Raw genomic sequence first — 15109 nt, forward strand, 5'->3', positions numbered from 1 at the left:
TTGTGCGTTATCCTGGAGATTTCTCTGCGTGAGAAATACAAGGTGTGGCGTGTGAGCGTGTGAACGGGTTGAAATGCGTGTGTCTCACGCCCAATGCGTGAGACTTGAGAGCCCTGCAACATGCTAATGAAACATTTAGAAAGAAAATTTACAAATATCACTAAAAATATCATGTTATCATGGATCATGTCAGTTATTATTGCTCCATCTGCCATTTTTCACTTTTGTTCTTGCTTGCTTACCTAGTCTGATGATTCAGCTGTGCACATCCAGACGTTAATACTGGCTTGTCTAATGCTTTGAACATGGGCTGGCATATGCAAATATTGGGTGTCGTCAGATTAATGATCCTGACTGCGTAACAGTCGGTGTTATGTTGAGATTCGTCTGTTCTTCGGAGGTCTTTTAAACAAATGAGATTTATATAAGAAGGAGGAAACAATTGAGTTTCAGACTCACTGTATGTAATTTCCATGTACTGAACTCTTGTTATTCAACTATGCCAAGGTACATTTTTTAATTCTAGGGCACCTTTAATTTGTTTAGCAAATAAATGTTTCCTTTAGTTATTTTTATGTTTAAACGGTTAGTTCACTCAAAAATGAAAATTCTGTCATTAATTACTCACCTTCATGTCTTTCCACACCCATAAGACCTTTGTTCATCTTCGGAACACAAACTGCGATATTTTTGATAAAATCCGATGGCTCTTGACAGCAAGATAATTAACACTTTCAATGCCCAGAAAGCTACTAAAAACATATTTAAAACAGTTCATGTGCCTACAGTGATTCGACCTCAATGTTATGAACCAACGAGAATACTTTTTGTGCACCAAAAAAACAAAATAACGACTTTTCAACAATATCTAGTGATGGGCAATTTCAAAAGCTTTCCGAATCTTTTATTTTGAATCGTTGGTTCGGAGCCCATATCAAACTGCCAAAGTCACGTGATTTCAGTAAACGAGGTTTCGTTATGTCATACTGCAAGTGTTTCGAAATTTCAATGGTTCACCACTGGGGGGCGTGACTTTGGCAGTTTGATACACACACCAAATCACTGATTCGAAACAAAAGATTCGTAAAGCTTCAAATCTTTACGAAGCAGTGTTTTAATTTTTTTTTTACAAAAATATATTACTGTTTTTTCTGTGTTTTTTATTCAACAAATGCAGCTGTAGTGAGGATAAGGGACTTCTTAAATGAAAACAATCTTAAATCTTTCGAATGGAAGTGTATATAGTTAACCTGCAAATAGATATTTTGTCATTATTTACTCACTTTTCTTGTCTAATATCTTCAGTCATTATAACTGGAATATTTTCCTTTCAAATGGATGTGTGATTCTCTTTCTCTGTGTCTCAGATCTGGAAAGCAGTGGGCTGGAGGCTCATTGCTCTGTCTGTGGGTCTCTATGGACTGCTGTATGTGTACGAGAGACTCACATGGACAACCAGGGCCAAAGAACGAACGTTTAAAAGACAGTTTGTGGACTACGCCAGCGAGAAACTACAGCTCATCGTCAGCTACACGGGGTCTAACTGCAGCCATCAGGTTCAACAGTAAGTCTGAGTCTGAATCTACCTTTGCTGTAGCAAAGTAGCGTCATGTCAAATACTACATGGAATCAAATAATATACAATGTATCAGAAGTGCACTAATGCTGAATAAAAAGTATTAATTTCTTTCGGGGAACAAATACTGACCCCAGACTCTAGAATGATAACAAATAACATCATGTAAGGTAATAAAATAGGTGTCTGACATCCTGTGTGAAAGTTTTTTTTCGAATCATACAAATCCTCTTAGTCTAGTATAATCTAGAGTGTAGGTTGTTTGAATAGAGTTGATCTAATTCTTGATGTCAGTGCAAATGTTGTGGTATTCAGACATTATATAAGCACTGGCATCTACAATAAGTACAGATTTCAGTGACCTGAACACCTATTCACTACTGCCCTCTGGTGGAGAAAATAAACATATGAACAATTTATGAAGTTCTTATTTTAAGAGATTGCTTTCTGTAGTTGTGTTCACAGAAATGTGTTTTTCAAGCGTTGTTGAATCCAGACTGCTTTCTTATGAACAAAATCTTGTTTGACACAGGGAGCTGGCCAGCACCTTCTCTCAGCTGTGTCAGCAGGTGGACGTGACCCGACAGCAGCTGGAGGATGAGATTCGGGATTTGAACAGCAAGATCGAACAGTTAGACTCCCTGCAGAGTAAAGCCAAACTGCTCAGGTGAGAGTCTGTGACATCATTGACTGTTTTGATTGCGCATTTGCTGTTTAGCACTCGACTTAATTTATATGTTGTCTTGTTCAGGAATACACTGTGACAACATATATACATTTACAGTTGAAAAATCTGGGGCCGGTAACTCCGGTAAAATATATTAAAATAAGTAAGTTATTTTGGTAACACTTTACAGTAAGGTTCATTAGTTAAACATTAGTTAATGTATTAACTAACATAAACTAACCATGAGCAATACATTTGTTACTGTATTTACTAATCTCCATTAACGTTGGTTAATGAAAATACAGTTGTTCATTGCTTATTCATGTTAGTTCACAGTGCATTAACTAATGTTAACAAGATTTTAATAATGTATTAGTAAATGTTGAAATTAACATTAACAAAGATTAATAAATGCTGTAGAAGTGCAATTCATTATTAGTTCATGTTAACTAATGTAGTTAACTAATGTTAACTAATGAACCTTATTGAAAAGTGTTACCGTTATTTTAAATTGTAATTTTATTTCATAGTATTGCTATTTTTACTGTATTTTTTTTTACACATCAAATGCACTTAAGTGTCTTTAGCCTCTTTTCCACCATCAGGCCAAACCCAAAATCAGGATGATAATGGACCTCTTTGGAATGTAATACAAATGCGTCAGTCATTGTCTTGTTAACACTAGATTTTACAGAGGGTTAGCCAACCATGCTGATAATTATAGGCTGAGAACGGTTTGTAACCCTGCCATGCCGAACCAAGCTCAAGTGGAAATATAACTGGAACCGTTCCTTACCGCTCTTAGAAACAGGCAGTTCTAGGGTTAGTGGATAAAAGTGATTTAAGGGAATAAAGAAAAAGAAAGGTCTTACTGTATTTTTGACATAATCAATTGAAACTATTTGCAAATAATATCTTATTGGTAACACTTTACAATAAGGTTCATTAGTTGAACATTAGTTAATGTATTAACTAACATGAACTAACCATGAACAAAACATTTGTTACAGAATTTATTAATTTTTGTTAATGTTAGTTAAAGGGTTAGTTCACCCAAAAATGAAAATAATGTCATTTATTACTCACCCTCATGCCGTTCCACACCCGTAAGACCTTCGTTAATCATCGGAACACAAATTAAGATATTTTAGTTGAAATCCGATGGCTCAGTGAGGCCTGCATAGGGAGCAATGACATTTCCTCTCTCAAGATCCATAAATGTACTAAAAACATATTTAAATCAGTTCATGTGAGTACAGTGGTTCAATATTAACATTATAAAGCGACGAGAATATTTTTGGTGCGCCAAAAAACCAAATTAACGATTTATATAGTGATGGGCGATTTCAAAACCCTGCTTCAGGAAGCTTCGGAGCGTTATTAAAATCGGCCATCACTATATAAGTCGTTATTTTTTGTTTTTTTGGCGCACCAAAAATATTCTCGTCGCTTTATAATATTAATATTGAACCACTGTACTCACATGAACTGATTTAAATATGTTTTTAGTACATTAATGGATCTTGAGAGAGGAAATGTCATTGCTGGCTATGGAGGCCTCACTGAGCCATCAGATTTCAACAAAAATATCTTAATTTGTGTTGCGAAGATGAACGAAGGTCTTACGGGTGTGGAACAGCATGAGGGTGAGTAATAAATGACAGAATTTTCATTTTTGGGTGAACTAACACTTTAATAAAAAATACTGTCGTTCATTGTTTGTTCATGTTAATTCACAGTGCATTTACTAATGTTAACAAACACAACTTTTGATTTTAATGAATTAGTAAATGTTGAAATTCACATTAATTTAGATTAATAAATGCTTTAGAAGTGTTGTTCATTATTAATTCATGTTAACTAAAGTAGTTAACTAATGTTAACTAATGAAACCTTATTGTAAAGTGTTACCATTTTACGCAGTGCGCACACATTCACTCTTTATCTAAATGTCAAAAACGCAAAACGTTTCTTGTGTCGTCACATTCGGTTATGAACATTAATCATGTAAATGATTAGTATATTTTCAATTCAAAACGGTGAAATTTTTTATTTAAAAAAAGTTAGTCATTTGCATCACTGCCTGGATATTACTGTCGGTCATTGAACATTTCTATATCTCTATAAACTATACACTATTTCTAATTCTATATACAGTTGTCAAATATTAAATGTTTAGCTGCTTTTGCTTACGCAAAACAGATCTTCAGATGCTGCAAAAGCATGTTGTAAGTAGTAACCTTTCATGGGAGAAAGTATAAATATAATGCTGTAATATGCACTTTTCACGATTAGGTAATCGCGGCAGCTGTAATTTTATTTACATTTTTTTTTTTCTGATTAATTGTTAAGCTCTGTGAGAAAGAAACGATAACAAAACATTCGGGGCTTTTCGCGACTGCTAAAACTGTTCAGCCTGATGGCGGAAAAGAGGCTTTTATCTACTATGTACTAACATTTTAGTTAATCATTCGATACAGCGCTCTTATTGTATACATACATGATTTTACATTGTATTTATATTTTAAAAATACCTGCATGTAATTACATCTATAATTACACCGTTAACCCATTCCCTTACACTTGAACCCACCCTTAAACCTACCCATACCACCAAACCTGTCCCTGACCTTACCCGTATCCCACCTCAATAGCAGCAAAAGTGTTTTGCAATACTGTATGAACACAATAAATACATTGTACATAAGAATTATTGGTAACACTCTTTTAGTGTCCTTGTTACACATTACATGTAGTTACTATTGTAATAACTATAAATTATACATAAATACATGCAACTAACCCTAAACCAAACCTAATCCTAACCCTGTAATAAGTATGTTGTTAATTAATATCACTCAGTACTTAAATGTATAATTACACTGTAACATTTTGGACACCTTAAAAATAAAGTGTAACCAAATTATTTTTGTTATGCAAGTACATAGTAGTTAAAGACACCTAATATAAAGTGTGACCAGACTTCTTTCAAAAACATTTTAAAAAATCTTATACCAACCCCAAACTTTTGAAATGCAAATGGCCTAAAAGGGTAGGATTTTTTTCTTTTTCTTTCAGAGTAACCATTCCAACTAAACAGAAATAATTAAAGCACATTAAAATCATTTAAATTATTTGTGATGTTTATTAATTGTACTTAACATTTTTTTTTCTACAGGAATAAAGCTGGTTGGCTGGACAGTGAGCTAAACATGTTTACCCAGCAGTACCTTCAGCAGGGTCGATAGAGATTCTGTCTGAAGCGACTGTACGAGCGTGTAGAGCAGCTCATCTCCCACTGCTGCACTTTTAATATCTACTGCAGATAATCTAACACTTAACTATGCTTTCAACCATTTATTTAAGCATACCAAATATTGGTCATTTCATGTTTTTTTGGGGTTTTTTTGCCTTTGAGAGTAGTGACATGTGCCACTTTGAAGAGAGCTTCCTTTTGTTTTTGTACACACAGTTTCTTTTGTATTTAATACAGGGTAATTATTTATTCTTGACATAAGAGGTCGTGTAAAGTTCTTGATCTCTTTGTAGATTGTGTTATATAAATTCCCATATACATTTTCTTAGCATGCCACAGCAAGTTGTGAAAAGTGAGATGTCCGTTTTAAGCGGTCTCTCACGTGCCTTGTGTTTTGTCTGACAGTGTGCTGTATGCCGATGAACTTAATGTGGGATTCTCTTCTTTGGTCATTGGCACAACTCTACTATGTTTGACATATGTAATGTTATGCAAGCGTAATGCAGTGTCTCCATTACAGTTGTTTGCAAAGTCTGGGATCTGCTAGCATGTGGCGGACTCTCACTGGGTAAATGCTGTAAGGAGGTTGATCTCTTTTTTTCTGGAGTCTGTTGGAATTCAGTGAAAATGAAAGCGGAGTACTGTCAGTTTCATCCACAATTACTTGTGAATTCGCAAATATAAATTATATTGCTATCACCCTGTTCCCAAAGTCATGATCTGGCTGACACTTTTGGCAACATTTAAAAAAATGAATCGTTTTTTGAATATACACCCGCAACTCTGGCTGCAAAAAATAGAAGGTATAAATAGTATTTTTTTAAAATACAAGTTAAGTATTTTTTTTTTTGAGTAATCTGACTTAATGAAATCAGCAATATTCTGGTGCCTCTTCAGTTTTTTCTTCCATAACTGCACCATTTTGCTACTAATCGTTTGTTTAGTAGCAATATGGGATAAATGAATATTAATATAACATTATATTTATGAATTGAAAAGGAAAACTAGCTTTATGTAAACCTGGACACCAGTTAAACTAAACATATAATTACAAGCTCATCATACATTTATTTCAACTCTGACATCCACATCTGAAATCTAATCTGTGAGATCTGACTGTAAATGTGTGTGATCCATTACTAACCTGTTAGTTCCTCACATATGTATGGTATAGTGTATGGTAACGTGTTTAGTTTGGATTACGATGTGTGCCAAGTGTTAAAGAAAGTGATCTGGAGAGCTCTTGTGATGTGCACTTTATATTTTGCTGCTTTTCGTCTTTATTTCCAGCAGGTTTATTAGAAAGAGAATGGTACACTGAGCTATGTCAACAGTAATGTATAGATGAGCATGCCGACCGTTGTAATTTATTGTCATTCACTATTACTGTTAGAGGAAATAATAAAGTGACACTGTTGAAAAATTAACAATAGACTGATTTGTCAGTTTTTCATCTAAAATAATTCTTAAAGAAACATGAATGGCTTGTTTGTAGTTTTCATGCAATAATACACATCCAACAGTTTTTCATTATGAGTTTCTGCTGAATGGCTAATATGCCCATTAACAGTCAGGGTTTCCACAGTCCTGGAAAACTTGGAAATATTAGGGAATTTCAACATTTTTATTTTTTATTTTAAAGGTGCAATAAGCGATTTCTGAGAAATGCTGTTGACTGTGAATCAGACTGCACCAAAACACACTTGTAGCCAATCAGCGGTAAGGGGCGTGTCCACGCATGAGGGGGGAGGTGCCAGTGCTGCATAGGGTGCTTCTCAATTCTTATTTGTGCATCCTCGTTTCCTTTCCTCGCGTCTTGGCTCCACCCCTTCAGGATGCGAGGGAAGGACACAAGGAAAAGAAGCGAGGATGGAGGAATTGAATCAAGTGAAATGATATCCTCGCTCCCTTTAGCATCACTTCAAAGCGCCATCAGCTGCACTCGAGGGATCTACCTCGAGTTAAAAAAATATAATAAATATTAATAAAGCAAGATGCCCTGTTGAAATATGTGAGATGTAAAGTTTATTTAAACTGCATATGTTAAAGCAGGGGTGAGAAACTCATTTTAGGTTGAGGGCTAGATTGGAAAAAAATAACCATGTGCGGGCCGAATTAATAAAAAAAAAAAAAAAAAAACTTTTGATAGTTGCATTAATATTAACCATATAAACAACAAATTATAAATATAAATATATATAAATATAAACAAAAAAAAATATGTGTTGCTCTGATATTAGAGGCAAACATTTTATCACAATCCCAACATAGATGTTATGCACATGAGTATGAGCAGTTGATTTCATTTAAATTATTGTATAATTTTAAGATTAACAGCAAAAACAGCCTGGTCTGACTTTAGCTTTGTGAAATTATGCTACATAAGATACCTGCACAAAACAAAATCAGCAGATGGACTGAATGAAAATGCAAATTCACTCTCTGACAGTAGGTGGCGCTTATGGAACAGCAGTGATAAAGCGTTTCCATGGTTACAGCTATACACAGCAGCGCTGCATAAATAGGCTCTTAGAAATAAGAGAAATAAGAAAAAAAGCCTCTTAGAAATAAGAGGAAAAGCCATCAAAACTTTTCTGAAGACAGTTCCATTCACAGATACATTCATATCAACCCAATTTAATATTTATATTATTCTTCCTATTTTTCGTGAACAGTGAGCTTGTGCATGGTAGAGTATTTTCTCTGCTGGCACGTCTGTTCTCTTCTTTGTGTCCGTATTCAGCGTGTGCCTGTGTTAATGTCCTTTTCACTGACATCCTAAATATTTCCACACAAATTAAAATTTTGGGAAATTATTACAAAGCACTTTGTTTGCAAGCTCGGAATAAAGATTGACCAAAATAAACCTAAAAAAAAAACGTTTGGATTTATGACCAGTGGACTAGTGCATCGCTATTTTTTTTTATTAGATCAAATCATCCCGTGGGCCGTATTCGGCCCGCGGGCCTTATGTTTGACACTCCTGCATTAAAGCATACATTTAAATTATTGTGACAGATATGAAGGGGGAGGAGAATTTATGCGTGCGTCAGGTTTCTTGAAGAGAAAGACTTCCGCAAAGGATACACCTGTGTATCCTCGCTCATAACTCCTCGGGAAGCCTCCTCACTCCTCGTTCCTCACTTCCTTGCGGTGCAGTTAGAGAACTGAGATGTCCTTTAAGATGGCTGAGCTCGATCGGTTTCTGGGTCATAGGATGGAGTACGGAGGAGCGAGGAAACGAGGAGGGATATTGAGAAGCACCCATAGTCTGTTTGTGAATTTGAGGGAGGGGCTATTAAGATGGGGGTGTGATCCTTTTGGGTAGGGGCGTGTATGTTTTGGTGATTTCAAATATCAACAGCATTTCTCAGAAATTGCTTACTGCACCTTAAAATCATGGAAATGAATACATCTTAAAGGAACACTCCACTTTTTTTGAAAATAGGCTCATTTTCCAACTCCCCTGGAGATAAACAGTTGAGTTTTACCGTTTTCGAATCCATTCAGCTGATCTCCGGATCTGGCGGTACCACTTTTAGCATAGCTTAGCATAGTTCATTGAATCTGATTAGACCGTTAGCATCTCGCTCAAAAAAATGACCAAAGAGTTTTGATATTTTTCATATTTAAAACTTGACTCTTCTGTAGTTACATCATGTAAGACCGACAGAAAATGAAAAGTTGCGATTGATATGGAACTATACTCTCATTCCGGCGTAATAATCAAGGAACTTTGCTGCCGTACCATGGGTGCAGCAGGCGCAATGATATTACGCAGCGTCTCTCACAAATGTCTCCATGGTTGCAAGGCACCATCCCTGTGCAAGCAGGGGGTCACAGGCGCTGCATAATATCATTGCGCCTGCTGCACTTATGGTACGGCAGCAAAGTTCCTTGATTATTACGCCGGAATGAGAATATAGTTCCATATCAATCGCAACTTTTCATTTTCCGTCGATCTTAGTACACGATGTAACTACAGAAGAGTCAAGTTTTAAATAGGAAAAATATCAAAACTCTTTGGTCATTTTTGAGCGAGATGCTAACGGTCTCATCAGATTCAATGAACTATGCTAAGCTATGCTAAAAGTGGTACCGCCAGATCCGGAGATCAGCTGAATGGATTTGAAAACGGTAAAACTCAACTGTTTAACTCAAGGGGAGTTGGAAAATGAGCCTATTTTCAAAAAAAGTGGAGTGTTCCTTTAAAGGCGATTAAAATAGTCCACTTCAATCAATCTTTTTGATCTTTTTTTGAGTGTGAAACCATCTAAAATTCATGAAATCAGTCCATTCTGACATGATTATGATGAAAACATCTCTGATGCCATTAAATGTTTTAATAAATAATTCCGCATATACACATTATTATTACAGCAGTTACAATAACTGGGTAATAACTAGGTACTGACCCTGATTCTACCGCTAAACCTAACCTTAACCCATGTAGTTACCTTATATTACCCAGTCTTTTCCCAGGTAAGTACATATACTGTAAAATAAAATGCAACCATAATTTCTTTTAATTACAATTGGGCTGTTGTAAATTTATGAACATTTTGAGATTTTTTTTGAGGATTTTTTATCTTTTCCACCAGTATATGCTACTGTCGCTACAGCTGATGCATATTATGGAATTAAAATCCATGATCATATATTAAGATAATGGTACAAAGACTTCACTCTCTGACAGGCACAATACATTTTAATGTGCTACTTAATTAAAGGAAACTAATTAAAGGTCCCTTAAGATATACATTAATATGCCAAGGCTGAAAGTTGCAATTTGTTGTTTAATTAATCAAATTAAGAGAGTTGAATGTTTTTGAAAACTAGTATAAAGTTTGAATTTCTGGGGTACTCAAAAGTCATTGGGCAGTGAGCCTTGAGTTCATTAAAAAACTATAAAGAACACAATGATTCATTTTTACACACTTTATAAGTTAGAAACATGAAGTGTATTTGGTGAATAAAGCTGAACTTTGTAGTTGTTGTCCATCCATAAGACTAAAAGTAAAGTCCAAAACAACAGTTCGTGTCCAAGCCCTAATTATTATCCGACCCATTACATGAAAAAACTCCATTTATAACCCTGATGTTTCAGTTTTCAAACAGTAATTAAGGCCTTAATGAACAGAGCACTGCTGCCCTACCTCACATCCCTGAGCTCATTTGCATGTTAATTATCATTAGCGTCATGGGGGGAAAGGGCCCATAACAGCTAAATTAGCAGCTCAATCATGTTTTTGGCTACCCAGAATGTCGCTGAAGCACAACAGGACAAACTATACCAATCCCTCTGTGTCTAATACCATCGTTTCGCTCGCTTTCGTTAGTTTAAGTGTCTTCCAGATATGGACAGCCATCACACACACACAAAACTTTTCACACAAAAGTGTGGGAATTTACTATGGTTTTGAAACTTTTTAAATGCATATTAAAATGAATGTGAGAATGTTAATTTAGAGACTTTATTGAAATGCATCGCCTGTCAAATAAACAGTTGAGGTGGATTTCCTCATGTTAATGACCTCTGAACTGTCTTACCAAAAGAGGGCGACAAAGCATCACATTTGAAACAGTGAAAGGGCTCGCCATGAAAAACAGCTCAATTAAATCTTGACGTTAGGGTTTCAGAGGAAATCCCGTTTTACTCATAAAATCAGCATGTGTAATATTAATATGCGTATTAAAATTATTTATTCCTTTGTTTATTTAAACAAGTGGGGCACTGAGTAATTGATGAAAACCTTGGTTCTTTTAAAGTAGTTGTTTGTTGTAAATCATGGTATTGATTCCATTCATTTCTATGCAATGCATTTAAAGTTGATTTAGACCTGCACTACTGTGTACATTTTAATAACACAACTGTGGTCATAAATAAGACCAAAATCACTTTAGGATCACTTTAGTCATCAATTTTCTATTATAGGGGATATTTGTGTTCAAATTAAGTAAAGACCTCTTTTTAGCTTGCTTCCACTGATAATATATTGTTTTAGAATGTAACTCTGTTGATATTTACCAAACCAATGCAAATGCAGCAGCACCTCTGCATGTCTTACAGCTTTTTCTCAGCAGAATGTGCCTTAAATAGGTAAGTGATAAGAGAGTTTATTTTAGAAACTGGACATCCACATATACGGCCAAGACGCTGAGATCCCTTTGACCCTACATGGAACAGAGGTTTTGGAAAATGGATGAGTGCATGTCTGATTTTTTAGAAATATGGTTTGAATGGATTCGATTTCACAAATTTTGCAGGAGCATGCAGCCTTTTCCATGTCCTGAGGGATCTGGAAAGAACCACAAAGAGTCGGAGCTGAGCAGCAGAGCTCTGTGTTCAGTTTCAGGTGTCTTATTCGAACACAAAGAAAATATGTCAAGGACAAACAACAAACGTGTAGACCTGGGGACAGTTACTTAAACTTTGCCTTTATGTTAAGTCTGTGTCTTAAGAACTAAGCCTATAGCAGTTAGACAAGAGATAATTCGTTTTTGTCCTTCTTTTTGATTCAAATTAAATCAATCTATATTTTTATGTAACTGACTTTTTATGTAACTTATGAAAGTTAGGACCAGTCTTGAGGAAAAAAATTAGATAACTAACTAACTGGCTTTAATGTACTTCTTAAACGGTCTAGTCTTGTGACTTTAGATTTGAGACTCACTGTAAAAAAGAACTGTTGGTTTAACTTAAAAAAGTATGTTTCATGGTTGCCTTACAATTTTGAGTTCATTGAAATTAGAAATTTGAGTTAATACAATGAAGGTGATTAGTTTAATCAACAGAAACTCAAAATATGAACCACATTAATTATTGAAGTTGATTAGAAAAAAGAAAAAATGTTATGATAACAAATAATGAAAATAATTTTTTACAGTGTACAGTTTCTGGACATTTCATACATAATCATGCTTGTGATTGAAGATACTCTTGGTTTGCTCTTAAAGGCACAATCCATAAATTCTGTATTTGAATTTTCTGCATGCATTGACATCTCTTCTTATAGTCATCTTATAGATGTCAGGCCTTGTGAAAAAGACTGTATTGAAGGTGCACTTAAGGAGTATATTTTTAAAAACTGTTCTTGCACATAATATAATATTACTGAAATACCGCTTAAGTGTACATAAAGAGAGAGACACTTTAAATTATGCTATTTTTATGTGTTGAAGTACTTGATTATATGTTTAAATAAAGTTATTCGATATTACATTTAAACTTAATACATTTGAAATGTACTAAATTGCAACTTTGTCATTACAAATGTGTAATTACAAATATAGTCTCAGCAGAAATGACATTGACAAGTATATTTTAATGACTATAAATGCTTGTCAGTATAGTACAATTTAATATTTCAAAGACAACAGAAGTATTTGTTAAATTAAATATAAAGATATACTTATAAGTCCTACTTAAAGGGGTCAACAAAGCTCTGTTAAGTTCAACTTATTGCATTTAATATAAATTAACTATGATACATTTTCATTTGCAGAAATGACAAATAACATGCAATTAAGTGTCTGAAAACATTCAATACATTCTTTTACAAGTCAAAGTAGCATATTTCCATAATACATACGGTATATTGCACTTCTTTTTCAAAAGGGTGTACATGTGTACATGAAAATGCTATAGTGCTGAAACTGGATTGAGGAAGCTCAAGCAACCCATAGTGTAATGTCCTCCAGCAGACCAGTGAAACAAATTTAGCAAGCTAATTGAACAAATCAATGAATTAAATGAACAAACGCACTTAATGATTGTCCTGAGCAGCTGTAGTTTTTCATTTTTACTACAGAAATTATATTTCAAATTTTCATATTTTATGCTCTCCAAAGGTGCCACTCTAGATCTACAAGACTCACTCTGGATCAGGGGTTCTCAACCTTTTTTTCCCAGTGGGCCGCACAATGGTCCAACGGCAAATGTCACGGGCCGCATATAATTTACATATGACGTCACCAATGTAAACCAATCAGATTTAATGTTATGGTATTAGCAGATAATATTATTATTATACCAAGATGTTGCAAACAATGTATTCCACCAAATAAAAACTAACTTACTGACATTAGCTTTACAGTATTCAGATAATAATTCTCAATGAACATACACAACTGTATACAGTCACTTTAAAACAGTTCATGCGAGTACATTGGTTCTATAAAGCGGCGAGAATACTTTTTGTGCGCCAAAAAACAAAATAACGACTTTTCAACAATATAGTGATGGGCCGATTTCAAAACACTGCTTCAGAGCTTTACGAATCGAATCAGTTACTCGGATCTCCTATCAAACGGCTAAACTGCTGGAATCACGTGACTTTGGCGCTCTGAGTCATTTATTCGATTCGTAAAGCTCTGAAGCAGGGTTTTGAAATCGGCCCATCACTATATTGTTGAAAATTCGTTGTTGTTTTTTTTTTTGGCACACAAAGAGTATTCTCGTCGCTTTATAATATTAAGGTAGAACCACTCACATGAACTGATTTAAATATGTTTTTAGTAGCCTACCTTTATGGATCCTGAGAGAGGAAATGTCATTACTGCGAATGCAGGCCTCACTGAGCCATCGGATTTAATCAAAATATCTTAATTTGTGTCGACATGACGACATGAGGGTGAGTAATAAATGACATTATTTTCATTTTTGGGTGAACTAACCCTTTAAGTAGCTATTTTAACTCGACTAAACTCGACTGTACGACTGTAAATTCTCTTCAACAGCATCATAATAGTCATCAAACAATCCCACAAACGCCCTAATAAGCAAATGTTACTCAGCTCTTTTTATAAGCAACATTGAGCGCATTGTAATTACAATCTGACGATATCAAGCATGTCGTAATTCCTCGCGCAGCATCGGATCCGCGAGCGCGGGGCCGAGTTGGCCTCATTCCAGCCGCGGTGCGCTGATGATGCGGTTATTTTTATTAATTTAAAATACAAGTACATCAACACATCGAATTCACAATTCACATGTCTTTTGAAATTGTAGGTTTTGCATATGCCTACTTTACTACAGAGCAAACAAGAAGTCTGCCCATCTCGCTCATTAACAGGAAACTGATTATTCCGTTCTTCTTACCTTTGCTGCTGATGCTACGACTCTTCTTCCTTCATTTTATGTTCCTCATTTCGTTTTTCTCCTCAAATAATAAATTTGACCATTTTGATCCCTAAATTTACAAGAATAATGGCTACTGTTGGAATTCTGCCAAAGCACGAGTTTGTGTTTGTTAACTGCATTATTTACCGTTCGCAAAGACCCGCCCCCTTTAACGTTACTGTTGCTACTTCCGACAAGCCATGCCGATCTCTAGCCACACATCATGTTCTCTCGCAGTGAAAAACACGTCGCGGAGCAAAGAGGACACTGACAACGCGCCGACAGACAAGACTGAGCAGGTTACTTTTTGATATGAAAAGTCTCAAATTTCAAATTTTCTCATTTTTAAAGAAATTTAAACAAATACCGTTTTGTGGCTCTTTATTGTGTCGTGACAGATCGCTGTACTAGCGCCTCGTGGCTAGTGAACCGATCATCTCTTCCTACTAGTTCATTTATAGCATCAAATAAACATGGATTAACATCATA

The 15109-nt window shown here is 35.1% G+C and overlaps 1 protein-coding gene across 2 annotated transcripts in view; it reads left to right on the forward strand.

Moving 5' to 3' along the window:
• Positions 1-6926, forward strand: part of mfn2 (mitofusin 2) — a 31335-nt gene extending 24409 nt beyond the window's left edge. For both annotated transcript variants that reach the window (XM_048210720.1, XM_048210721.1), the window contains exons 16-18: positions 1368-1564; positions 2109-2243; positions 5422-6926. In XM_048210720.1, coding sequence (XP_048066677.1) covers positions 1368-1564; positions 2109-2243; positions 5422-5491 — 402 coding nt within the window. In that variant the 3' untranslated portion in view covers positions 5492-6926. The remainder of the gene's footprint in view (positions 1-1367; positions 1565-2108; positions 2244-5421) is intronic.
• Positions 6927-15109: the final 8183 nt, after the last annotated feature.

This window comes from Megalobrama amblycephala, linkage group LG12, assembly GCF_018812025.1.
Source record: "Megalobrama amblycephala isolate DHTTF-2021 linkage group LG12, ASM1881202v1, whole genome shotgun sequence".
Classification (NCBI taxonomy): domain Eukaryota; kingdom Metazoa; phylum Chordata; class Actinopteri; order Cypriniformes; family Xenocyprididae; genus Megalobrama; species Megalobrama amblycephala.